Genomic DNA, 24144 nt, shown 5'->3' on the forward strand with positions numbered 1-24144 from the left:
GGATGCCAATATTAGAGAGGGAGATTATTACTAGTAAAAGAAAGGTTTGATTAAGTGTGGGGAAAGGGCTGGTTTAACAACGATAATAACAAGGGGGGAGTGTTGCTTTTTATTTTGTTTCTGGTTGTTGTTGGTGTTGTTGGTTTTCTTTTCCTTTTTTTTTTGTGTGGGGAGGGAGAGGTGTGAGGAGTCGTGGGGGAGCTTTGTTAAATAGGGCGAAATGTTGCCATGAAAGGCGGTGAGGAAAGTAAAGGAAAGAAAAAAAAGGGTGGAAAGGAGTAATAATAAAAATAATAGTGGTAATAATAATAATGTGAGGGAGGGAGAGAGTGACACTTTCGCATTGCGCAACCGTCGTGCTTGTCTTCCTCTTTGGATGTCCGTTTTCCTTTTCTTTTCTTTTCTTTTTTTCTTTTTTGTTTTGTTTTGTTTTTTGAGCGAGAGAATGAGCAGGAGCGTCATGTTAACGGTGGACTGAATTGGTTTCCGTGTGCAAGTGATGTTGGAGAGAGAAATGTGGGTTCATTTTATTTATATGTTGGACTCTTCACAGACTTTACTCTTCTTTCTTTTTCTTTTTCTTTTTGTTGTTGTTGTTGTTGTCAGCTTCCTCGTCCCCCGCGTGGCTTCACAAGCGTTGCTGAGGATTTGCTCATGCGCGCATGCTGTCGCTCAAAATCTCACAGAGAATGCAAAGGAAAAAAAAACATGTAAACACAGAATAATATGCGCAACGTTTGCAGGGGGAATAGATGGCGACATTTTTCTTTTTCTTTTTTGTTTTGTTTTTCTTTTGTCATTCTTCTTCTGCGTTTTTTAAAGTTTTTTTAGTTTTTTTTCCCTCTTCTGTTCAGGTTCTTTGAAATTTTGTATATGTTATGAGTTTGGGCATCTTTTGCTCTTTGGTTACCGTATTCTGCGTGAAGGAAGTTGTGAATGTTCGGATGGTAGAAACATTATGTCTTCGCGTTTGTAGTTGAATATGTGCGTGATTTTGCTTCCCCCTTTTTCGTTTGTTTTTTTTTGTGTTTTTTTTGTTTGTTTGTTTGCTTGTGTGTGTGTGTTTGTGTGTGTTTGTGTTTTCCCTCACCTTCACCACCAGTACCGTTTCTATATAAACACGGAAGGTGGAAATAAAACGAAAAAAAAAAAGAAGAAACGAAGCAAAACAAAAAAAAACTAATAATAATAATAAGGCAGGTACAAAAGGAAGCAAATAAACCTGGGTGACACGAAGTTATTGTGTGAGTTCCATGGAAGATCTTATTTTTGCAGAAACAAGTGTTTGGATATCCCCATGTGTCCGCGTATTTGCGGAGAATGCGAAGGGTAATCACACATTTCTGTGCTTCAAAGAAAAAAACAAACAAACAAATAAATAAATAAATGTATAAGTTGAGTGGGTGTTTTTGTTTTTTTTTCATGCGTTTGTTTGGCGTGCGTTCAAACTCTCTAGTCAGTTTCGTTCTGCCCTTGTTTTTATTTTTATTTTTATTTTTATTTTTATTTTTGTACTTTTCTTTTCTTTTCTTTTTTACTTTACTTTTCATGCCTCCTTTCCTGCCTCTCATACATACCAAACACACGCGCATAAACATTTCTCCTTTCTTTTCTACAGTGACATAGCACAACTACAACTGCTGCTGCTGCTGCTGCTTCTTCTTCTAGAGGAGGAGGAGGAGGGAAGCAGAAACTTGCAGACCTGCATGCTTTTCTTTTTTCTTTTTCATTTCATTTCATTTCTTTTTTTTTTGTTACCTCTTCCTTTTCTTTTTTCTTTCTTGTTAACGAAAGGAAAACGAAAAAAAAAATGAGAAAAATGAAAAGAAGAAGAGAGAACACACGAGTATCATTTGCTGTTGTTACGTACGCTTCACATACTCTTCCACCATACTCTCTCTCCCCCTCCATCTGTCTTAACTGTACTGCTGTCTGTTTATTGTTGTTTTTCTCGCACTTATCTGAACGGCATGACTACTGTTATGATATTCTCATCTTTTTGTCGCCCTATTGTTTTCTTTTTTCTTTTTTATTTTTTTACTTTTTGCTTCTTTGTATAAAAGTGTATGTCTATATAACAGTGAAGCGAGAAAGTATGAGATGTTATCATTGTTCATCCTTTACTTCCCTGATCCGCAAAACCCCTTAAAAAAAAAAAGAGAAAAGAGGAAGAGAGAAAGAAAAAAAAAAAAAGAAACACCTCTCCCTCCCCTCTTCCCTATTTCATTATATCGCCCCACCTCCCATCTCTTCTCTCCGTCTTTTGTTTACCTGATGTGGCTTTTTAAACCGGTTCCCGCATGCCGGAAATGACTGTGCAGCGACTTGGGCATCGCTTTTATTTCATTTGTGCATAATGTGATGCAGGGGAGGAGATGGGTTGGGGTTAATGAAACCAGACACCACCACCGTGGGCTCATGAGGAGAGTGTAGTGGTAGTGGTGGTGGTGGTGGTGGGTTGTAGAGGGAGAGGGAATTCCATACGTGCGGGTAGGATTGCCTTTCCGTGCATATACACGTGTGGAGGGAAAAATAAATTGTGTTATTTAACGGCTTCACGAAGGGGGAGGGTGGGTGGTTTGCAAGGGAAGTTCTGTGGGAAGGTAAGCCATAGAGGTGCGTATGTGTACGTGCGTGGGGGTAGAAATCGGAACAAAATGGACAATGACCTGCCAGCGTGGTGCTATTGCGATGTGATTTGTGTTCCATTTTGACGTTTCTTGCAGGGTGTTGGGGGGGGGGGGGCTCCACCGACGCCCTCCTGTTGTTGCAGAGTTGACTCTGTAGATATTTGTGGGAGTCTTTTCATGTTTATTTGCTCCAATTTTGATGATCTTCTTCATCAGGTTGAACGATTCGATTGTGCTGCTGAGGGTGGAGGAGTGCAGTGCGCTGCACGGACTTGCAACCGAGAGTTTTGTTGTTTGTTTGTAATCGCCATCCTATTCCCTCCTTCCCCACCCCAACAAATGATTCCCCCGACCTTATTTCGTGTCTTGCTACTTTTACTGCGGTTACGCCCCTTTGTTAAGGGTATTGTCTCATGTTTTTATTTCTACTTTTCACATGCTGTTATCTCTCTCGCTCACACACACATGCATATATATGTATATATAGTTTTTTTTATATTTTCATACCCTTGGCGACACTCAATTCCACGTAGGGGCGCGCCTCGGTTTAGCACCACAAGTAGAAGCAAATAAGAGACAATAATCACGCGCAAGCGCGTACACGAGAGATCAAGTAGCTGTACGCGTACTGGAAACAAAAGCAAATCTTTCGCGGTGGATCATGTACGGTAACCAGTCTAGTGGTGGACCGGAAACCCCACCGTTAGTGTGGAATGTCGCAAAGGTGCTGCAAGACGGTTTCAACAACCACCGCAGTTCCCTGCCGCAACTTCTCGGGATTGCGCACAATCTAGAGGAGACCTTGGAAAATACAAGACTAATGTACAACAAGGCCGTGAAGGAGCGTGATGAACTGCGCAACAAACTTGTCGCCGCACAAAATAGTATCGTCGCGGTGAAACGAGTCGTTGAACAATACGCCACTGTCAATGAGCCGGTTGTGGCTTCAGATGGCTTCACATACGAGAGTGAACTCATCCGTGATTACCTGCGGGAATGTGCCAGTTCTCAGACCAAGGCATACTCGCAATTAACAAAGGAGGAACTGCTAGATGTACTGGTCCCCAACCAAACGTTGAGCCGGCTTGTAAAAATGCTTCAACAAGTTTGCCCCATGGATGTGCCACCGGTTTCTGTGCGCACTCCGATACCACCCTTCAAACCGCTTCAGCAAGGTGAAGTGGGAAGCAAGGGGGTGGGGAGTAACCTCAACTGGGCCGGTGACGAGCGTGGACCCGGTACATCAGCCATACAGGCATCAGATGTGGAAACAGCGATGGTAAGTGCAGCTACCACCCCGGGAGTTAGCGGTGTGCACAGTTCCAATGCACAGGCAGTTACCAGCAACCCCAACGGTGCTACCGCACGGCGGTGGGAAAACCGGCAGGCACAACAACCGCAGGTTTCTGGATTTACCGGGAAGAATTCCAACAGGAAACATCCTTGCCTTCGAGTGTATGGTCGATGCAACTTCTTGGAGGACTGTGCCTTCGCTAATTACCCGTATGGAGCGTGCCTCAACTACATTAAGGGTAAGTGCCGCTTTGGACAACACTGCAAGGAGCTTCATGTCAGCTCTGCTTATCCTCGCTACGGTGACCAGCGTGGGGGCGGGGGCATTAATAGCGGCAACAACACCGCTAACAATTCCACCGCAAATGCCGATATTGCCACACCCACTGCAACAGGAAGAGGAGGTTCCGGAGCAAATCCCACTACAACTCCTCGTTCGGAGGAGAAGGGCCAGTCCACCAGCACCAAGGCGAAGAAAGGTGCGAGAGAGTCCAGCAAATGTAGCAGTGTAAAGACGGATGCGTGTGCAGGGGGCGATGTGGAGGCGGAAGCGGTGAAGGAACTGAAGGCAGCGCCACCCGACACATCACCTCAAGAGGCGACGGGAGGCGAAAGGACGGAGCGGGAAGTAATGGAGGCTCCGGAACCTTCTGAGGGAAGTACTTAAGCTGTTGTAGCGAAAAGCTGGTCACGTATAGGCGAGTGCCGGGAGACGGAGAGCTGGCCCGGGGGGGGGGGGAGGAAGGAAGGAGGGCGAGTGGATGGTGAAAACAGAAAAAAAAATGAGTAAAACAGGAGTAGAAAAGGAAAAAAAAAAGAGAGTAGGGCGAGCTGGTGGTATAGTGGATTTAAGAGAGAGAGGGAGAAAAAAAAATTAAACAGCTAACTCAATTCGACGAGTCTTGAGACAAGGAGGGTAAAAAGAGTTTTTTACTGCGAGATTTGAAATGGACCGCAGAAGGTATTTGAGGGGATTTTTATCGAAAAAAAAAGGTAAGAGGGAGAAAGTTTTTGTTTTACGTGATAGTGAGGAACCGATCGAGCGGAGCGAAGGGGAGCCCTCACGGACATGTGTATTTTTATCCCGTGCTTTATTTACTTTATTTCATCTTAAACTAAGTTTGACGACGGTAAGCGGACGAACCCGAAGGAGGAGGGTGCAAAAGAAGGAAACACTTAACTTTTCAAGTGAAAAAGAAAAGGATTATAAAGCGGTGTGCACATGCCAATCCGCCAAATTGATTAAACCGAACTGGATCGGGGGAAAAAGAAAGGAAGAAAAAAGAGAGAATGAGCAGTTGTGTTGATCCAAAGATATGGTGCGAAGGGGCAGATATGTTGGAGAAAACATGTTGAGGATCTTGTGGTTATTTTTTTCTTTGTGTTATATCCAGCACAACTGCATCCCTACATCCCATGCGCTTTCATTTTTATATGTCTTTCTCTTTCTCTTTCTCTCTCTTTCCTTTCATCTTTCTACCCACCCACTCAAGCCCCTGCTATATGCAGTCGGCAAGTTGCCAGAGAAAATTGTGGAGAGGGCGGGGGAGAGGCAGTTTTTGTTTTTTTTGTTTTTCACTTCATTTCATTTCATCTCTTTGTTGTTGTTGTTGTTGTCCTGTACTCTTTCCTCTTTCCCTCTCCCTCCATTCTTTTTTTTTTCTCGTGTGGGCGCGATTTTGTTTTTGTTTTTCTTTTTGTCTCGGTTTGTTTTGCCAACCCTTCCGCACTTTTCTCCTTCCCCTTCTTCTCAGTTTATCTCTTTGTGCGTATGTGTGTTTGCAAGGGGGAGATGTGAAGGGGGAAGTGGGAATTACTTTTTAAAAAAAATGTGGCGAGTATACATCTCACCTTAACACGTATAAATGTGCGTAGGGACGGACGCACGCATATTTTACTCCAGAATTGAAGTCCCAACAGTATTTCGTAGAAGGTCAAAAAAAATGAGAGGCAGATACATAAATATATATATATAATAACGGCTGAAAAAAAAAGGTTAAAATGAGACAAATAAAATGAAGCGACAGATAAAGGGGAAATAAGAAATCGAGGAAAACAATGATTAGGTAGGAATCTCGTTGTACTTATACATACTTACATATGCTCAGCGTACTCGTGAAGTATAATGCACAAGAGTGTAAGAGTTATTCTACTCACCATTGCAGCACGGATTGCTCCAACACCATGCATTTGGTGTCTTTTTCCACACTTTTTCAATTTCTGCTGTTTTACTTTCCTTTCCTTTTCACCCCCTTCTTCATTTCTGAATTTTATTTTTCCCTTTCTTACTCTTGTCAGTTCAACAACAACAAGAACAACAACAAAAAACGATTATCGACAGCCCCCCTCGGTTCCTTTATATCTATACATATATATACCTATATATATATTTGTATAAATATATATACCATTTTCGTTTCAATTTGCTACTGTTGTTGTTGGCAGTAGCGTAGATGGGATGTGGGTAATGTGAAACATATACGTATATATATATATATATATATGTTTGTATATATATATACACATATACACATATACATATATAAATATGTATATGCATATGCATATGTTTACCACAAGCGTCTATTGCATGCGACTGTCTGGTTGCTCTCCTTGTGCCGTCGCTCTCCTGCAAACGCGTACCAAGGGAAAAATTAAACCAGTAAACCCCTTTCATGTACGCGTTTGCGTAGGCAAGAAAGGATAGTATTAGGGCGGTTTTCTCTCTCTCTCTCTCTTGCTTTTGATATATATATAGATATATATATGTACGTGCATGTGCCGTTCACATATAGCTCTCTGTGCTACCTGTTCAAGTCACTCCTGCTTTTTCCCTTCTTCTTCTTCTTCTTAACTTTCGTGATTTCCCCCCCCCCTAGTGTGTGGTTGTTCCGACCGGGCGCGCCCTAGTAAACTACTGTCTTTATGTTGGCATTTGGGTCGGGAAGGAGGGTAGAGTCGTTGCACTGAAATCACTACATCAATGACAGACGCGTACTGTGCGCTGTTTATTTACATTATTATTATTATTTTTTGTGGGATGTAGGCAACATTTAGCAGGAGTACAACCAGGGAGAATAGGGGTTATTTATAAGTTAGAGGTCTGTGGTATTGATGGAACAGTCAGCACTGCCCGTCACGGAAAAGTGTTTGTGTGTGTTAATAAAGTGTCGTGTAATTTTGGGAGATGAGCAGTGCGGTTCTCACGTTGCTGTGATACAACAACAACAACAACAACAACTATCGTTTCCCCTCTCCCCTCTCTCTCTGTATGTGCGCGACCATGCACTAACTGAAGCAGTGTTCGGTGCCTATGAATTGTGCGTTGCGTCTTCCATTTGTTTTGGTCTTGCACATTTTGTCATGTGGATAGCGAGTTGTGTAATGGCATTTCTTTTTCTTTCTTTTTTCTCTCTCTCTCTCTCTCTGTCTCTGTCTTTATCGTACTTTTCTTTCATAGGCGTTGGGTGCCGTGTGATTGATCTTTATTTACTTTCAGTGTCCAATTTTTTGACCATTGTTTTCTTTTCGTCACTACTCTTTACTTACCCCCCTTTACTAATTTTTGCATTGTCACTAAGGGAGAAAAGGAGGAGCAAAACAAAAACAAAAGGAAAAGCCACTGAGAATAGGAGGTAATAATATATAACAGAGAGGAAGAACGGTTGAGGAGCAATTCTTGAAGGTTATCCGTACACTCACAAGCTTCAGCGTATCATAGATTAGGGTGTTTATACACATATTTTTGTTGCTGCCGTTGACTGTTTCTTTATTTGCATTTAATTAAATCTCAAACAAAAAGAAAAAAATCGTACACTCACAACTACTTTGCCATGACGGATGCCCCAAGGGTCACTATTGCGGCCGATGGCGAGGAAACGTCGAATGGTCCAACGGCGGGTGCCGGGTTGAGGGAGCATCCACCAAAGATACTCTTCAACGTTTGCAGAAGGGAGTTATTTCACCCAAACAAGGGGTACAAGCAGTTGACGCGGCGGCTCCGGCAGTTTTGTACGGTAGATGTTAACAAGGAGGATATCAGCATGGATCGTCTCGCGCCGTATGATATTGTTGTCTTCGGCTCACCCCAAGAGAGGTTGAGTACGGAGGATCTTTCGGTTATTCGGGAATACGTTCAGCAGGGCGGTTCTGTTATTATGCTCTTCGGAGATGGCCACGGGGGCCGCTACTCATACCTCAACGGCACGTTGGAGGAGTGGACTGGTATTACACTCAATGAGGATTGCGTGGTTCGTACGGTCATGAACAAGTACCTTCACCCTAAGGAGGTTTGTGTTGTCAATGGTATAACAAACCGGGCTATCAACAAAGCGGCAGGTAAAAATGTTCCTGGAGTCACCGGCTACCAGGGCTACCGCACGGGTTTTGCCATGGGCGGCACCGCCCCGTTTGGAAACCGCGGCGCCCCAACGACGCTCAACCGCACTGCTACGGCTGGTGCTCTCGGCAACGCGGCAACGACGGTCGCAGCAATGGCTATGCAGCAACAACTAGTGGACGAGGCTGCAGCGGAGGCTCCAACTAACTTAACTTTTGTCTACCCGCACGGTTTGAGTTTCAATGTCAACCGTTCCGCAGTGCCAATTCTTAGCAGTGGTTTCATGGCGTACCCACTTAACCGTCCCATTGCCGTTGTATGGGAAAATAGTGATGAGGCGGAGCACAATGGGCGAAGGAAGCGAGGCAAACTGCTCCTCGTTGGTACCGGTCTCCTTCTTGAGGACTCTTGGCTTGGAAAAGAAGAAAATGAGCTGTTATCTACTGTTCTCTTTGACTATATGAACCATCATATTAAATTAAACCAAATCGATGCTGATGAGCCCGATATAACGGACTACCATCACGTACCTGATATTGCATCCCTTTCGGAGCGGCTGCGTGTTGCTGTCGAGCAGCAGGAGGAACTCCCACGTGATTTCACTAAATTATTCCAAATCGAGACATTTAAACTTGATACAGATATGATTCCAGAGGTTGTTGAGGCGTATGAGAAACTTAACGTGAAGCAGGAGCCTCTGACACTTATCCCCCCGGAATTCTTAACACCTTTGCCACCCGTCAAACCTGCTGTCTTTGAACCAACACATCGCGACCCTATGCAGCCGGCTTTGGATCTTTTCGACCTGGACGAAGAGTTTGCCCCTGATAAAGTGCGGTTGAGCCAGTTGACCAACAAATGTAAGGCAGAGGATGTTCACTTTTACATTCTTCAGGCGTCGGAGATCCTTGGTGTCACGAAGAAATTACGGAGTCCACGAAACCGCGACCCTCGTGCACTTTTAGACCACGTGTTCCGTCATGTGATGCAGTATAAGATGAGTACAGCAGGCCCGAGGAATTCATCAGCCAGTGGGTTAGATGGGATGAACGCGGATACGAATGCTGCGGCTGCGGCTGCGGCTGGAAGTATGATGAGAGTCATTCGGGTGCTAACCAATGAGAATGGAAATAAGGATGCAACACCCTTCGATAACAACGTCCCGTGGATGCTGGAAATCCGGGCGGACTTTGGTAGCGGTGACATTACAGGAAAACTGACACTACAGGAGTCGTCCGACCAATTCCCCGCCCAGGAAGCCCTCCTTGAAGGAACCATCAGGCCCCCTGGTGAGAGGGAATACCCAATGGAGTACGGCACGGCGCTGCGTGGTGCGGCGGGTGAGCAGGTATTCTTTGTGTTCCTTGCTATACTTCAGGGAAATTCACTGCGCGGTGTATGTGAAGTAGCAGGAGGTGTTAACAATTCGCGCCATTTCGTCTATGAAATTGAGGAGCTTTGAGGTGGAGAGCTCTACTGGTGGAAACAGGAGGCAAAGGTGGGATAGATGAGTACTACTGAAGAATGGAAGGGATAAGAAAGGTGGGTGAATATAGATGGTTTGGGTGTGGAGGGCACAAAAAAAAAGAAAAAAAAGAGGAATACGGAGGGCCATGAGAAAAAAAAAAGAGGAAGTGTGGGTGTGAGCGGGTGGGATGGGAAAAGTGAAGGAATAAGGGTGATCACTTGTGTTCGTTGCTTTTGTGTGGAGGTTATGTTCGGAACCTGAAGAGGGGGGTTAGCTCCCTTCCTTCCCTCGTGATTTAGTATATTTTTACTGGGTTACGGTTCAAGTTAATGCAGTGCCTCCAGTTAGGGCATGGACCGCACAACCGGAACTGTTGACTTGTAACTTCTGATATGGTAAGTTTTGTCTGCATACATTTTCTAACCACCTGTTGAGCGTGGGCAAACTTCAGCTTGTGTTCGTGTGTGTTCCTTTGATTGAGTTGTTGCCGCTCATAGTGGAGTGCGTCACTGGATTTGTTTTGCGTTGTTATCTTCCCCTTATTTCCACTACATATTGGTAGCTGCAACTCTTTTTTGGCTCAGCGCACATCGTTATCACTCGTCGGCGCCGTGAGTTCAGTGAGTATGCCACTTCTGTGCGTCTCTATACGCGAGTCCCCGTTATTTATTTATTTCAGCCCCTTTCTTATCTTTAGAGTTTTGAGAATACCCGACCGTTTCCTTTTTATTTTTCCTTTACCCCCTCCCCCTTCCCTCCGAGTGTTCGGAATATGTTTAACTTTATATCTAATTTACTGCTTTTTCGTTTTTTCTCCCCTCCTCTTCCCCCTTCTATCAACACGGCGCCGATGCCACATGGAGCAGACTGGAAGAAATGAAACAGGGGAGGAGGTGAAAGCGAAGAAAGGGAATATGGCAACGGCCCGTATAGTTGTGTCTTTTCGTTCAGTATATATTTATATATATTCTCGTGCTTACAAGCAAAACAACGACAGAGATCAAAGAGGACCCGAATTGTGTGAAAATAGCAAAAACACAACAACAACAACAACAATAACAATCACAAGAAGGGGGGAAAGAAAAAGAAGACAAAGGTAATGCGGGGTGAGGAGGGGGAGAGAAAGGAAGGGGAAGAGGAATGGGTGTTGACTTTGGGCTGAGTGCAGGATATACAGTTGGCTTAAGCCGCTAGCTGCTTATATGATCGCTTCGCTTTTCTTTGGTTTTTGTGTGTCGTGTTTTGCTCTGTCCTCGGTGAGTGCCAATTAGACGTAGCAGCATGCCTTTCTCTTTGCAAACGGGTGTGCGTAGGTGTTTGTGTATGTGTGTTTGTCCGCAATGCTGTGGAATTGCAGAGTTTTGCGGGTGCTTCGGTGACGGAGAAAAAAAAAAAGATGTTTTCAGCTTCCTCCCCTCTTTTCCAACTGTGCACGTGTTGCCGCGTTGCCTCCGTGCGGGGAGGCACACCCAAGCGCGTATGTGCACTGCAACACTTATGTGACTGTTTGAAATTCCATACATGTTTTGCATGTTCTGCCACCATTAAAAAACTCTTTTTTCTTTATTGTAATATAATGCTGTTATTATGCATGCTAACTTTTCCTTTTTACCTTTCCCCGCTTTTGCTTTGCCACGCCTCTAATATGTAAATGTACCGGTGAAGTGTCGTCAAGAGTGGAGCAACAAAGACAAAAGGAAAGAAGAGTTAGAAGGAACACTACTAACAAATAAAGAAGTCGTCAATTTGGTTACCAGCTCCTGGGTGCTTTTGGTGGTTTGCGTGTGTACGTTTTAGGTGTTTCACTACTGCCACTAGAGGTGACGGGATAATATTTTATATTCGGAAGAAGAAAAAAAAAAGAGGGCTTTTGCTCTGCGGGTGCACTGAGTGAAGTTGAAGGCAAAGGAAGAATTTCACTCACTGTGTGAAGGTTTCGGCACGTGATCGTTTAGTATAGAGAATCGCAGTGGTGTGGGCGAGCAGTCGTGCCCTGAGAGACGAGTAGGGTTCGCCAGTGAGAATTTTCTACATATATATATATATATATATATATTGTTTTTACTTATATTTTGAATCCCCATATTTCCTTGAAAGCACATGCGGTTGAATATTACGATTCCCAATGAGCACCACGATGATGCCTGCACTTGCGTTGCGGTGTCGTTGACGGGCGATGTGCTAAGCGCAGGTGATGATTTCGTCTTACGGCGCTGGAGCCCTAACGGGGAGCCGATGGGTAAAGTAAAGGAATTTGATAGCTGCATCACGTACATTGCGTGGGTGCCGCTACAAGGCGGACGCAAAGGTCGCAGTGCCAATACCGGATCTGTAGAGGGGAAGGGAAATTACCTTGTGGCTTGCGCTGATGGAACAATCTCATTTATGAATACGTCTTCTGACCGTGTGGAACGTACCATCGACGCGCACACTGGCACGATAACAGGTGTTGTGTACTCTGGAGATACCTCTTCTATCATTTCTTCTGGTGAGGATGGGTGTGTTAAGGTTTGGTCACAGGCTGGTATCCCTCGCACAACTCTCGTCTCGGCGGGGAGGTGTGTCTATGGCATTTGCTGGGGTTCGGAGACAACAGAGCTCGGTGGCGATTGTGTGCTTTACTGTGTTGGTAGCGAGGTGACCATCAAACCTCTCAATCCAGCGGTGAAGAAACAGTTGAAGTGGAAGGCTCACAATGGGATTGTTTTGGCCGCAGACTGGTCACTTATGACAGGGTTCATTGTCACAGGTGGCGAAGACGGGACCTACAAGGTATGGGATCCGTACGGCCGCAGTATTTACGTTTCCGCTGCAGGTGGACATCCATGTACTGCTGTGAAGTTTTCAGCTGATGGTGAAATGTTTGCGGTGGGGTCCTTTATGAACATTCGGGTATGTGACAAGACGGGGTGGAGTCACACATATGAACGACTTTCTGAGGGAAGTGCGCTTTCACTGCAGTGGACCGCTGATGGAACGCAGGTGGTTATGGGGTGTGGGAGTGGTTCTGTGTGTACTGCCCAGCTTATAGACCGAAAGATGTACTGGAGCCACTTCTGCGTCACTTTGGTAGACGGAAATAGACTGCTTGTTCAGGATGTACTCACAGACGCGGTCGAGGAAGTAGAACAACGTGACAAGGTCATCAAAGTAGAAGTGGGTTACGGATACCTTGTTTCATGTACCACAACGCAATGCGCATGCTATCCTATTGACCGCCTTTCTGCACCAGTGCAATTTGATCTCCGTGATGTCGTCATTACGCTAATCCTTGGTCAGAAACACTTGTTGCTGGCAGATTGCAACTCTGGAATGCAGATTTACTCGTATGAGGGTCGTCTCATTTGCACCCTTCGTCTCCAATCGTTCCTGAGACCAGAGATTATGGCGCCCGATCTTGTCTCCCTTTCGCCGGACACAGTTGCAATTCGAAATCCCGCTGATCCAAGAAAAATCCTTTTCTTTGACACCACTAATGGGAAAGCGATGGAAGATGCAACCATTACTCATCATCTTGACGTCATTTCGCTGGAGTTGTCGCAGCACGGCGAACTGAGTGAGCGCAAGATTGCCTTCGTGGATCGGAACCGCGACATGCACTTTGGAGCAGTGCATCGCAAAGTTGGAGCTGCGCAAAAAATCAGCACCATGACTTCCAGTTTAGCGTGGCACGGTGAGCATGAAATCCTCGTTGCGATTGCGGATGGACGACTCACGACGTGGTACTATCCAACCATTCTGTTTTCCGACAGGGGTCTGCTGCCCACGACAAAGACTGTGAGAGATGATGGTGGAGACGAGTTTTCGCGGAATGATCGAATTGTTTCGTTTTCTGGCACCCGAGTAAGCATTCGACGGGGAGTGGATGGCGCCCTCTTAACATTTAACACCTCACCGTATCCCTCCTTCATTTTCGAGCACGTGGCACGACACGACTTTTCGAGCGCCACGCGCCTCGCGCGCTTCTTGGATGAGAAACCTCTATGGGGCATTTTGGCCGGCCTCGCCCTTCGGCACGGTGACCTGAATGTGGTGGAAATTGCATATGGTGCCCTCTTTGAACTTGACAAGGTACGCTATATTCGGTACCTAAAGAGCATTCCCACACCGGAAGGTCGGCAAGCGGAACTAGCTTTGTTTCAGCGCCGCTCAGCTGAGGCGGAGCGCATTTTACTTCAGGCTGGTCTCATATACCGCTGTATTGATATGCATACCCGATTGTTCAACTGGGAGCGCGCTTTGGAAGTCGCAGCGGAGCGGAAGACTCATGTAGACACCGTGCTTGCGAGGCGGCGGAGGTATCTCGATGCTGTAAAGAGGACAGAGGATATTCCTCTCTTTAAGGAGCTCGGTGCGTCTGTCCGTGTAGATTGGGAAACGGTTGTTGAGAAGGTGAGACAGGAGGAAGAGAAGGAAGCTCAGCGGCCTGGTGCCAAGCCCTACCAGTAGGAACCTGAAGGTTTTGGATATGGTGTTCGTGATGAAGGCGGGAGGTTTTGATGCCTATGCGGAGGTGGGTGGAGGGGGGTGGTGAAGGATTGGACAAGGCTGCGTGAAGAAAGGAGGGAAGAGAAGAAGAAGAATAGGAAATTGCATTGTGTAGTAGTGCTGGCTGTTAAATCAAGGACCCTATTTGTTAGTGCAGGAGTGTATAGATCAACAACAAGGACAGCGGGAAGTTTTATAAAGGAGGAGGAAGGAGAAAGTTTGGGAGTATCATGTGGGGTAAATGGAAGGAAGGGAGAGTACTTGCTTCTGCTCAGCACCTCTTAGCCTTCCTCTCGTTTTCCCACCGTTTCTTGGTTTTGCGTGCCAACTCTCTTAGAGGTGAATGCTTTTATATTATATTTTACTTTTTAACCTTGTCTTTACTTCTGAGCCTGGCATCTCTTATTCCTCTACGTTGCTACTAAAGACACGGTGCAAGCGATGCCTTGCGTGCATAATTTGCGGACCTTAACGGATGAATGTCTTGTACCGTGTTGGAAAGGGAAAAGAATGTGAACATGCGGAGAGAAAACAGTTTTCCCCCCCTTTCCCCGTGACATGTGGACGCTTTTTTATTCTTCTATCTACACAGTCGCACGCGGGAGCGCATCCGCACTGCTAGGTTTTTTTCTTTTCGCGCACCGTGAATTGTTTCTTCCCGTTTGTCGAATGACACTTTTGTTTCGGTTTGACGACTGAAGTGTGCCAAAGCTGATCAAGACAGAGGAAGGTTGTACATTAGGAGGTGTGGAGAGCGAGAACAGCCGGAAATCCAGTGAAGCCAAAGGAACATCTGCTTATATACTCAGGGACGCGAGAGAGCAAAAGGGTTGGTAGAGGATATTTGGACGGAGCAGCAATGATAGGCGGTCAGCACAAGAAGGAACGCATCAGTGAGCGGCTCCAAAACTGCCAGAATCAGCCAAAGAACCGCTGCTACCTTCCGGGCACGCAGTTGCTGACAGGCGGATATAGTACCAAAACATTACAGGGTAACTGGAGTGAGGAACGGGCGGATGCCGGCTACTACGACGGAAAGGCAATTGTTCCAACACATCTCTCCAAAATTTGGACGACGGAGTACACAGTCATGACAAACCATGCAATGAAGAGGGCTCAGGAGCAGGCGCCCGTCTTTGATCAGGCAACGTTGGTTGATATTGTGGACCGCAATCACCGTGCATATCCCACTCATCAGCCGCACCTCGACCCTCAACTTCCAAAATTGAAGGAAGAGGCGTTTAAAACAACAATGAGGACCTCGTTTAACCACCCGCAGGAAGTTAAGCTGCGTGAGGAGGCGTATGTCCGACCAGTTATCGGAAACACACCTGCCGCCCAGGCCAGGGCAATCATAATGCGCTTTCGGCGGCAGCTGCTGATTTCAATGGAAGGACAGTCCGCTTTTCCGGGGAACGTGCTCCGGCAGGTGCGCCTCGCGCTGGAGAGGAATGATGTCGTCGGCAACGGAGTGCTCAACGTTGAGGAGACATTTCGCGGCTTCACTGAGGCTGGTGTAGAGACGAGTATACCGGAGTGTGTTGCTCTTGTTCGCGGACTTGACATGAAGGGTGATAACATGCTCTCGATTCGTAAGGTCATGGATGAAATGCGTGGGGAGGAACGGGATCGCCGGTACAGTATTATTGAGGGTGTGTATGAGTTGCTGAAGAAGCTGTGCAGTAATGGGGTTGTGCGGCTACACCACCTCGTCGATCTGATTGATGTCGACTCCATGGAGTCGGTGTTAAACGGAACTGTGTCTTCTGCTGACGCTCTCCGCGCGTTTACCACCCAGTGGGATCTGCCTTTGGAGGCACACATCAGCTTTGAAACGTTCCACACCTTTTTTAGAGATTCTTCGTTTGAGCTGAAAACCGATCAGGAATTCGAGATCCTCATGCGCAACGTGTGGCACCTTAGTGGAGGTAATGGAAAGAATGTAAACACATCATGCCGGAGATTAAATGTGGTGCATAAGGATGGACGTGCCAGCGTACAGGAAGTTAAGGATGATCTAGATATCAAAGATGATGACCCGAATTTGATGGAGCGTATTTTGGCCAACCTGGCGACGCAGGGAATAAAGGATGTTTCCTCACTGACCATCATCCCGAAACGCCGATGAGGATTGGATTTCATTCGTTTGTGGTTCCTACCGTTTTTTTAAACCAAAAAAGAAAACAGCTGTTTTTTCGTGTGTTTAGCTTCAATGCGTGCGCCGGTAGAGGACGGATTTCAATGTAAGGGGTTGTGGGTAGAGAACTAGGCGGGGGAAAGGGCGGGCGAAGGTAATTGTTTCTCCGTGATTTTTCTACTTTTGCTTTTCATGTTGTACAACTTTGGAGGTTTTTTCCCCTCTTTTAAGTGCGTTCCCTCGGTGGCAGTTGGGTGTGCCCCCTCGGTAAAAAGACAGTAGATGCTGTGAGGATGTTGTGGCTGAGCAATCCAATATATGTATAAGTTGAAGTGGTTCGTCTTTCTGCACCGATGCTCCCTTCGTAGCAGTGCGCAGCTCCCTTTTCCTTGTAGGAAAGTGCGAGAGGTTGCAATGGGGTTTGCAGCGTTGCAGAAGGAGAAAGGAGGAAAAAGAGGTAGAAAACAAGAGTCTGCTCTGGGTGATTGTACTTACTGGTCATCATGTATAGTCATTTGTTTGTTATATCGGTGTTTGAAGTGCCATCCGCGTTGGGTATTACCGATGGATAATTATATTTGTTTTGTTTTGCGTCTTCATCTCTCTTCCGCATGCCTGATTTGCCTCTTCGAAAAGGTTGAAAGAGAGCTTGCCTCACACAAGCACTGGGGAAAACAAACGGGATAAAGAGGGGTGCCAAGGAAACACTGTTTTAAAGCAAAGGACGGAAAGTGAGTGAGATAAACTTGACAACCAAGTAAACATTTACGGAGTATACAGTTGCAATGTTTCAGCGATGGTCGTTTGCCCTGTGTCGACCTATCGTTGCGGCAGCACAGGTATCGCAACAGCAAGTGCCTCCATCTGAGGAGCCACGGAACGAGTCAGGTGCCGCAAACCCTCCGCTGGTGAAGGAAGAGTTCCTTCGGCAGTTTCGCGAGCGTTTGGCGAATGACAAGACGGGAAGAAATTCATTGGAGGGGTTTCTTGACCTTCCGGAGAATCTTCCACCCACCGCCGCCTCAATTGGACCACTGAAGCGAGGTAAGGAGCCTCTTCCTCCTTGGTTGAAACTCAAAGTTCCTATGGGAGCATCGAGGCAGCCGCGGTTTAACAAGATACGGCGCAATATGCGTGAAAAACGTCTAGCTACTGTGTGTGAGGAGGCCAAGTGCCCAAACATCGGTGAATGTTGGGGAGGAGGTGATGAGGAAGGGGACGGCACCGCCACTGCCACAATCATGGTGATGGGGGCACATTGTACAAGGGGCTGCCGCTTCTGTTCCGTAATGACGAGTCGCACACCTCCACCACTAGACCCAGAGGAACCACGCAAAACTGCTGATGCAGTCGCTGACATGGGTGTGGAATATATAGTTATGACTATGGTGGACCGTGATGACTTGGCTGACGGTGGCGCTGCTCATGTTGTGCGCTGCGTGACGGCCGTGAAGGAGAGGAATCCCGGACTACTTCTTGAGGCACTTGTTGGGGACTTTCACGGAGACCTCAAGCTGGTTGAAATGGTTGCTGGTTCACCTCTCAATGTCTATGCTCATAACATAGAGTGTGTCGAGCGAATTACGCCAAACGTACGAGATCGACGCGCTTCTTATCGACAGTCCCTTAAGGTACTTGAGCACGTGAATAATTTCACTAAAGGAGCTATGCTCACCAAGAGCAGTATCATGCTTGGGCTCGGGGAAAAGGAGGAGGAGGTGCGGCAAACCCTTCGTGACCTGCGGACGGCGGGCGTTTCTGCTGTGACCCTGGGCCAGTACCTCCAACCCTCACGGACGCGGCTAAAGGTCAGTCGCTACGCCCATCCTAAGGAGTTTGAGATGTGGGAAAAGGAAGCGTTGGATATGGGCTTTTTGTACTGTGCATCGGGGCCCATGGTACGGAGCTCCTACCGAGCTGGTGAATATTACATTAAAAATATTTTGAAACAGCGGGAGACTGTCGAAGCTCCGTCAGTGTCAGATGGAGGGAATGAACCAAAGGATTCCGAGTAGTGATTAGTGTGGTATAAATGCGTAGCTTCCGGGGTCGGGGATGTCTGTATGACCGTTGGGTTGTGGTTGTGGAGAGGACCGGTGAAGCATGTGGCCGCGACGGAGAAGATTGGGGCAGATTTGCCATTGGTGTTTCTGCTTGATCGCTTCTTCAAAGCATATTCATCTACAGTTTTTGCGTCCTTTTTTTTTTAAAAGAAAGTAAATCGTTGTTTTAGCGTACTTGTGCTATATTTCTCCTCCCATTTATACTTTAGTTTTCTTTCTGCGTACGAGCGGCACAATCAACTTCCCTCCTTTTTTAAAAAAATTTGGTCCATGCTGTATTGCTGGTTGTTTACGTTACCTTACGTATCACAATACTTTACTTTTTTTTTTCCGCTTCTTCTGCTCTTGTACCTTTCTACGCATTCGCGCGACTCCGCACGGAATCACGTTTGGGGGTGTAGTAGTGTATTATCCGTACCGTATTGATCATTCAGCACAAGGGGTGGAAAAAGCACATTTCGTTTTTTTTAAAGGTGTTTTACAGGTTGTTGCTATAAACAAAGTTTCCAGCAGTCCGCTTGCAGACGGCGAGGGTTACGGTCAAGAAAGGCGCGTAACGGCGTGGAGCATCGGCGTTTCGCATTTTTCTGCGGGTCTTCTTTTTTTTTTTTTCCCTTCCTCCTCTCATTCCTACCTGCATTCTATTTTCCACACGGTTTGTGGTATCCTGAAGCCGCACTTAAAGCGGGGGAGGTGAATTGGATCTCCAACTACGAAATTGTGTTTGCTCCGTCTTTCTGTGAGTTGCAGGACAGCCCTTGTTTTCCAGGACTACTTCGCTTTTCAGGGAAGGGGGGTCTGTGGACGTGCACACACTCGCAAATAAGTACATCTCACAGTGCACGAGCCATTTTAATTTTACCGTTCCGTGTGCAACATTGGCAGCGGAGAAGAGGAAGAGGAGAGGAAAGAGTAGAGTGGTGAAATTGCCCAATCTTGACTAAAGGCTCACGTGTTTCGGCAATAGCGCCGCCACGATACCAAAGTTGTGGTTGGCAAGGTGTGAGTGGATCCACTAAATAGAAGATGGACGCTGACGAGGGCAGTGCGCCGGACGAGGAGCAGAGTATGGTGGTTGACCGAGTTGCACTCTCAATAAGTGATATTTCATGTATGCGCCTTGATGGTTGTCGTGTACCGTCGAGATCCTCCAGAGCGTCGCATAGGTGGTCACATCCACAACGGCCGCACCGTCAACCTGTTGGAGATGTTTCCTCGTCGTTGTCGCATGCCGCATCGCAGGGAAGTAGAACGTCACCACCTTCTTTTGTCTTTGCGACTCGCGTGTGCCGAAGTTTTGACTCAGTGAGTCAATCCGGCGGTGTGTTCGATTCGGTGGTGAGAAATCATGATGGGGAGAGCGTCAGAAGCAACTCAGAGGTAGTTAAGCACAACACGTGCTTAGAGCATTCGCAGAAAACATGCCTTTCGTCCGTTTCGCTCCCACCGTTGAGTGAAGCATGCAGGGGGCACGAGGTAAGTTATGGTCTCAGCAGAAGAAGAATGTCTTTCACTTCATCGTTTTCTCCTCTACCCTGTTCGCCGGTACCGAAAGAACTCTCCCCCGGCCTACTTACATCCATACCGTGGAACCTCCCGACGCTAGGGTGGAAAGGGATGACACCAACCGCTTCTAACGTGCATGAGGGCCAAGCGACGAATTACGGTGAGGAGCAATGTGGGGAAAGAGTTGCAAATGATACCCGCGCGTACAGAATTCTCAATATGAGCAATTCTGGAGGCGCCGTCGCGACCGATGCGAGTGTTTCTAGGGAACGGTGGTTCCACGTGCAACATCAGAGCTTCCGCAAACGCTACATAGGGCACCTCAATTGTGTTTACGCAATATACAGGTCTCTCGTGCCAAGGAACTCTCCCCCGGCGGCTTCGCAGAATATTTCTCTCGGAGACACCCCTACCCTTGACCGCCGCGTCCGGTCGGTGGCTCTGTCATCTGCGTCAACTGTTACCGGTGTGGCTGCCGGTTACTACACGCTGAGTGACAGTGCCTCGACACGGTGCTCAGGCGGGCAAAACGTGCCCGTCGTACCGCGTGCTGTGAGGGGTTTCTCGCCTCGGCGCCGTGGGAGGCAGCGGGCACTTTCTTCTAGGGAGATGGACCCATTTATTCTAGGACTTATCAAGAGAAGAGTCTTATTCAGGACCACCATATTTTGTGAGTACACATATAACTGTATTAAACATTCGGAGGAGCTACGGCTCTCGTCGTCAGAGATAGTCGAACCGTATACTGAGCAGGAATATGCGGTTTCTTCTCATTCGCAAAATGGTAGTGCTTTTACAACTTCTGTGGGTCGAGCTGAGAGCGACCGTGTGGCTACCAGCGCATCTGACGGGTCGTCTTCCATATTTTTTGATGATACACATAGAACGGCACCACCACCAGGGAATGATGGAAAAAGACGAACTTCAGTAGTGTCCCCACCGCATGAAGAAACACCAATGGCTGTTCACCACCGGACGCTAACCCGGCTACAAACGTTAACAACAAAGGTCCACAGTGTAGACCGTGTCATGCGCACAGTGGATAATGAGGAGGATGATCTTGTTGTTTATGTAGGTATGATTTTAATGGGTTGGCTGGAGGTCGTTGATCTTCTTGGATCTGGTACGTTCGGGCAGGTTTTTCTCTGCAAGGACTTGCGAATCGCCAACAAAACTTTTGTACACCCAAGCCAGATAGAGGGAGATGACTTTCAGTACTGGCAGTGCTCTCACACGTATATACCATTCGGTGATCCCTCAATGGTACCAACCCATACACCACTTGTGGCTGTAAAGGTTGTCAAAAGCCGCGAACTATTTGAACAGCAATCTGCTCGTGAGGCTGAGATTTTAGTGCACGTCAGTTCGCAAACGGCATCGCAAGAAGAGCAACCCGCAGAGGAGCAGCAGGCGTTTCCGGCACTGTCCTTTTCAGATCCACCCGTGCCCGACTACCGTTGCGAATATGTGGGTAAGATACTTGCGCACGGAATATGCTATGGTCATCACTGCATAGTTATGGAACGATATGGTGTTAATTTGTTTGAGTACGCGATGGCACGTGGTTTTAAAGGTCTTCCCATGTATCAGATACAGGACATAGGCCGAAAAATCTTGCTGGGGTTAACTCTTTTGCACGAGGAATGCCACGTAGTGCACTGTGACATAAAACCCGAAAACGTTTTAATTACACTCGATTCCTGGCTTTCTGCCAATCCAGTCCATATGGCGCTCACGGTCGGTGCTCATACACCGGGTTCTGGTGCCTCCGGAGCCATTTCACTGGATGCATCGGCTGGGCAGTTGCATCAATCGTTGAGATGGCCGGCAAGCAATGGCTTACCTCCACTCTCCGATTCGAAATTACCGAATGGCGCTGTGCACTCCCCTACACCTCGGCGTATGCAGATTGCTGCTTCCACCGAACGGATGTCGATGTCCTCCATTTTGAGGGAGGTTGCACCAGCTGGTTCGGCGGCAGCGAGCTCTCCTGGACTGAATAACGGTGCTGAAGATGATCCGAACCTTCCTCGCATTCCTGCATCGCCGTCTCTTTTACCGCTGAACATAAAGCTCATTGACTTTAGCAGTAGCTCTTACATTGGAAAAGGAATCCATACGTATGTACAGTCCCGCTACTATCGCGCACCAGAGGTCATTGTTGGTGCCGGCTATGGGCCAGCCATTGATGTGTGGTCTACTGGCTGTCTTTTGGCGGAACTGCTGTTAGGCCTTCCACTTCTACCGGGAGACTCGGATCATCATCAACTCTCCCTCATTGAGGAAATGCTCGGGCCGTTGCCTCTTTCATTGTTAGCGAAGGGTGCAGCCACGCTCGAATACTACGATGTGGATGATGTTGAATTGAGAAGTGAAAGTGCAGGCGCGTCTGCATCAGAGGAAACTCCTGCGGGTCACAAAAAATCACCCTCATTTCGTCTCTTGAGTGAGGAGGAGTATCTTCGCCATCACAGGGATGCAAAACCAACAAAGGGAAAACGGTATTTTCAGTTCCACACACTTGCCGAACTAATCAGGAAATGTACAGCTAGCAATGAGGAAAGGTGTATTGCAACAGGGTATAGTCCATCCGCTGCCATGGATGCCAACGTGATGGAAATGGTCTCAACGCAGCAACCGAGGAAAGAGATTGCTGACGAGATTTCGCGTCATCGATTCCGTTTTTATGATTTACTAAAAAAAATGCTCCACGGCGATCCCGAGAGGCGCCTTACGGCCCGTGAGGCATTGGCACACAGCTTTTTTCAAGAAACACCAAAATATTTACAGGTATACTCACAACGTTAGGTTCGTTGGGTAGTAGTTGTGGACGCGCGAGACATCGCTGCCTTTACCGATTACCGAAGGAAAAAAATAACGGAAAGATGGGGAAAGGAGAGAGAGAAGAGAAAAAAAAAGTTCAAATAATAAAAGATTGCAGGGGGGGGGGAGAGTTGAACAGATCATCAGCAGTTGCTTGCGCTGATGTTTGTGGAGGAAGGAAGGAGGAAGGAAGGAGGAAGGAAGGAACATGTGTAGCAAAGGGTACATATATATATATTTTTATATATATTGTGTGTGTGTGTGTATTTTGAGTACCATAGCTAACAAACGGTGAAGCCCTTTTGAATGGGATTGATGCCAAGATCTAACAATGACAATACCAATAACAGTAACAGTGACAACATGTTGAGCACCCGTAATAGATGGGTTTATGAAAGAGGTGCAGGAGTGGGTGTTGTCAAATTCATTAATTATACCAATAAAGTGACGGAGTTTCAGTGGTGGGCAGGTGGTGTGGGTGCATGTGGACACGTTACGCATCACTGATGGGGGTGAAAACAGTGTTGTTGTTGTTGTTTCTCTATTTGCGTAGACGGAAATAACCATTCGCTGCAACGCAGCGAGGAGGTGAGAGAAGCGATGTATGTGTTAAGGGGATTAAAAAAAAAAGAAGAGTAAAGGGTGTGAAGGGTGAAAATGAAGTTATTGCCGCAGTGGCGGTGCGGAGAAATGACAGTAGTTTTGAATGGAATGTATTAAACTGCGCGACACTTTCAACTTTTCTCTGTTTGTCTGCTTTACTGAGGCTTACTGGCCCCCTTCCCTCAAACAAAAATTCCCCTTCTTACATTTCTTTTTCTATCTTTCCTTCTTATCCTCCTCCTTTCTGTTCTGTTATGTTCTGTTGTGTTGCGTTGCGTTGTGTTGTGCTCTGCTATTGTGTTTTGTGTGTGCATGTGTGCATGTGTGCATGTGTGTGTTTTTGTTTTTACGTCTCGCTTTAATTCTTTTGACTGTACCCTTCTGTTATTATTGTTGTTGTTGTTGGTATAAAAGCAGTGTTGTGCGTTGGGGGAAAAAAATGAATAACCAGGATGGACAGTCAGCAAAAGTAAACAGGGAGTGTTGTGGGGAGGGAGGGAGGGCGGGGGGAAGAAATAAAATGTTTTTTTTTTCATTTTGAAAGAAGAGTGGTTGAAACGAAGAGTTTTTGTGTTTTTTTTTTAAAAAAAAAGAGAAAGAGATGTAATGGAGCTTAACCATGTACAGACGCTCAAAGGCAGAGAAGGAGGTGCGAACAGAGAGGAATAGTGAAGTGAAGAGAAGAGAGGAGGGGAAGTGAATTCTTATGTTTTTTTTGTTTTTACGTGTTTATGTGTGTGTGGGAAATGTTTATTTTCCAGATTATTCCCTTTTGTTTTTTCTTTTTGCTTGTG

At 46.6% G+C, this 24144-nt stretch overlaps 7 protein-coding genes across 7 annotated transcripts, besides 30 other annotated features; 6 read left to right on the forward strand and 1 right to left on the reverse strand.

Annotated features, from left to right (window-relative positions):
- Nucleotides 1-102: 102 nt before the first annotated feature.
- Nucleotides 103-166: a sequence feature (T-rich).
- A 113-nt stretch (nucleotides 167-279) lies between these two features.
- Nucleotides 280-313: a microsatellite.
- A 71-nt stretch (nucleotides 314-384) lies between these two features.
- Nucleotides 385-433: a microsatellite.
- A 130-nt stretch (nucleotides 434-563) lies between these two features.
- Nucleotides 564-601: a sequence feature (T-rich).
- A 160-nt stretch (nucleotides 602-761) lies between these two features.
- Nucleotides 762-851: a sequence feature (T-rich).
- Nucleotides 852-1008: 157 nt separating this feature from the next.
- Nucleotides 1009-1078: a microsatellite.
- Nucleotides 1079-1131: 53 nt separating this feature from the next.
- Nucleotides 1132-1180: a sequence feature (A-rich).
- A 172-nt stretch (nucleotides 1181-1352) lies between these two features.
- Nucleotides 1353-1388: a microsatellite.
- Nucleotides 1389-1473: 85 nt separating this feature from the next.
- Nucleotides 1474-1541: a microsatellite.
- A 96-nt stretch (nucleotides 1542-1637) lies between these two features.
- Nucleotides 1638-1657: a microsatellite.
- A 53-nt stretch (nucleotides 1658-1710) lies between these two features.
- Nucleotides 1711-1783: a sequence feature (T-rich).
- Nucleotides 1784-1786: 3 nt separating this feature from the next.
- Nucleotides 1787-1839: a sequence feature (A-rich).
- A 308-nt stretch (nucleotides 1840-2147) lies between these two features.
- Nucleotides 2148-2197: a sequence feature (A-rich).
- A 146-nt stretch (nucleotides 2198-2343) lies between these two features.
- Nucleotides 2344-2709, reverse strand: Tb10.61.1650 (hypothetical protein; the record flags this gene model as incomplete). The annotated part of the gene is made up of 1 exon (XM_822879.1): nucleotides 2344-2709. One exon carries the CDS (start codon nucleotides 2707-2709, stop codon nucleotides 2344-2346), a length of 366 nt encoding a protein of 121 aa, XP_827972.1.
- Nucleotides 2430-2457: a microsatellite.
- Nucleotides 2710-3291: 582 nt separating the features above from the next.
- Tb10.61.1630 (uncharacterized protein) lies at nucleotides 3292-4590 on the forward strand (the record flags this gene model as incomplete). The annotated part of the gene is made up of 1 exon (XM_822880.1): nucleotides 3292-4590. One exon carries the CDS (start codon nucleotides 3292-3294, stop codon nucleotides 4588-4590), a length of 1299 nt encoding a protein of 432 aa, XP_827973.1.
- A 770-nt stretch (nucleotides 4591-5360) lies between these two features.
- Nucleotides 5361-5401: a repeat region.
- A 199-nt stretch (nucleotides 5402-5600) lies between these two features.
- Nucleotides 5601-5624: a microsatellite.
- Nucleotides 5625-5881: 257 nt separating this feature from the next.
- Nucleotides 5882-5902: a sequence feature (AT_rich).
- A 321-nt stretch (nucleotides 5903-6223) lies between these two features.
- Nucleotides 6224-6247: a microsatellite.
- Nucleotides 6248-6280: 33 nt separating this feature from the next.
- Nucleotides 6281-6330: a microsatellite.
- A 67-nt stretch (nucleotides 6331-6397) lies between these two features.
- Nucleotides 6398-6496: a microsatellite.
- Nucleotides 6497-6930: 434 nt separating this feature from the next.
- Nucleotides 6931-6958: a sequence feature (AT_rich).
- Nucleotides 6959-7141: 183 nt separating this feature from the next.
- Nucleotides 7142-7164: a microsatellite.
- Nucleotides 7165-7315: 151 nt separating this feature from the next.
- Nucleotides 7316-7361: a sequence feature (CT-rich).
- Nucleotides 7362-7756: 395 nt separating this feature from the next.
- On the forward strand, nucleotides 7757-9724 carry Tb10.61.1590 (intraflagellar transport protein component, putative; the record flags this gene model as incomplete). Its single annotated transcript, XM_822881.1, has 1 exon — nucleotides 7757-9724. One exon carries the CDS (start codon nucleotides 7757-7759, stop codon nucleotides 9722-9724), a length of 1968 nt encoding a protein of 655 aa, XP_827974.1.
- Nucleotides 9725-10767: 1043 nt separating this feature from the next.
- Nucleotides 10768-10792: a microsatellite.
- A 13-nt stretch (nucleotides 10793-10805) lies between these two features.
- Nucleotides 10806-10866: a sequence feature (GA-rich).
- An 893-nt stretch (nucleotides 10867-11759) lies between these two features.
- Nucleotides 11760-11786: a microsatellite.
- Nucleotides 11787-11830: 44 nt separating this feature from the next.
- Tb10.61.1560 (hypothetical protein, conserved) lies at nucleotides 11831-14179 on the forward strand (the record flags this gene model as incomplete). The annotated part of the gene is made up of 1 exon (XM_822882.1): nucleotides 11831-14179. One exon carries the CDS (start codon nucleotides 11831-11833, stop codon nucleotides 14177-14179), a length of 2349 nt encoding a protein of 782 aa, XP_827975.1.
- An 898-nt stretch (nucleotides 14180-15077) lies between these two features.
- On the forward strand, nucleotides 15078-16346 carry Tb10.61.1550 (hypothetical protein, conserved; the record flags this gene model as incomplete). Its single annotated transcript, XM_822883.1, has 1 exon — nucleotides 15078-16346. The coding sequence occupies one exon, from the start codon at nucleotides 15078-15080 to the stop codon at nucleotides 16344-16346; it is 1269 nt and encodes a 422-aa protein (XP_827976.1).
- Nucleotides 16347-17140: 794 nt separating this feature from the next.
- On the forward strand, nucleotides 17141-18370 carry Tb10.61.1530 (lipoic acid synthetase; the record flags this gene model as incomplete). Its single annotated transcript, XM_822884.1, has 1 exon — nucleotides 17141-18370. The coding sequence occupies one exon, from the start codon at nucleotides 17141-17143 to the stop codon at nucleotides 18368-18370; it is 1230 nt and encodes a 409-aa protein (XP_827977.1).
- Nucleotides 18371-19444: 1074 nt separating this feature from the next.
- Tb10.61.1520 (protein kinase, putative) lies at nucleotides 19445-22732 on the forward strand (the record flags this gene model as incomplete). Its single annotated transcript, XM_822885.1, has 1 exon — nucleotides 19445-22732. One exon carries the CDS (start codon nucleotides 19445-19447, stop codon nucleotides 22730-22732), a length of 3288 nt encoding a protein of 1095 aa, XP_827978.1.
- Nucleotides 22733-22919: 187 nt separating this feature from the next.
- Nucleotides 22920-22954: a microsatellite.
- Nucleotides 22955-22973: 19 nt separating this feature from the next.
- Nucleotides 22974-22998: a sequence feature (AT_rich).
- Nucleotides 22999-23595: 597 nt separating this feature from the next.
- Nucleotides 23596-23637: a microsatellite.
- Nucleotides 23638-23653: 16 nt separating this feature from the next.
- Nucleotides 23654-23688: a microsatellite.
- Nucleotides 23689-24144: the final 456 nt, after the last annotated feature.

Source organism: Trypanosoma brucei, chromosome 10, assembly GCF_000002445.2.
Source record: "Trypanosoma brucei brucei TREU927 chromosome 10, whole genome shotgun sequence".
Taxonomy (NCBI): Eukaryota; Euglenozoa; class Kinetoplastea; order Trypanosomatida; family Trypanosomatidae; genus Trypanosoma; species Trypanosoma brucei.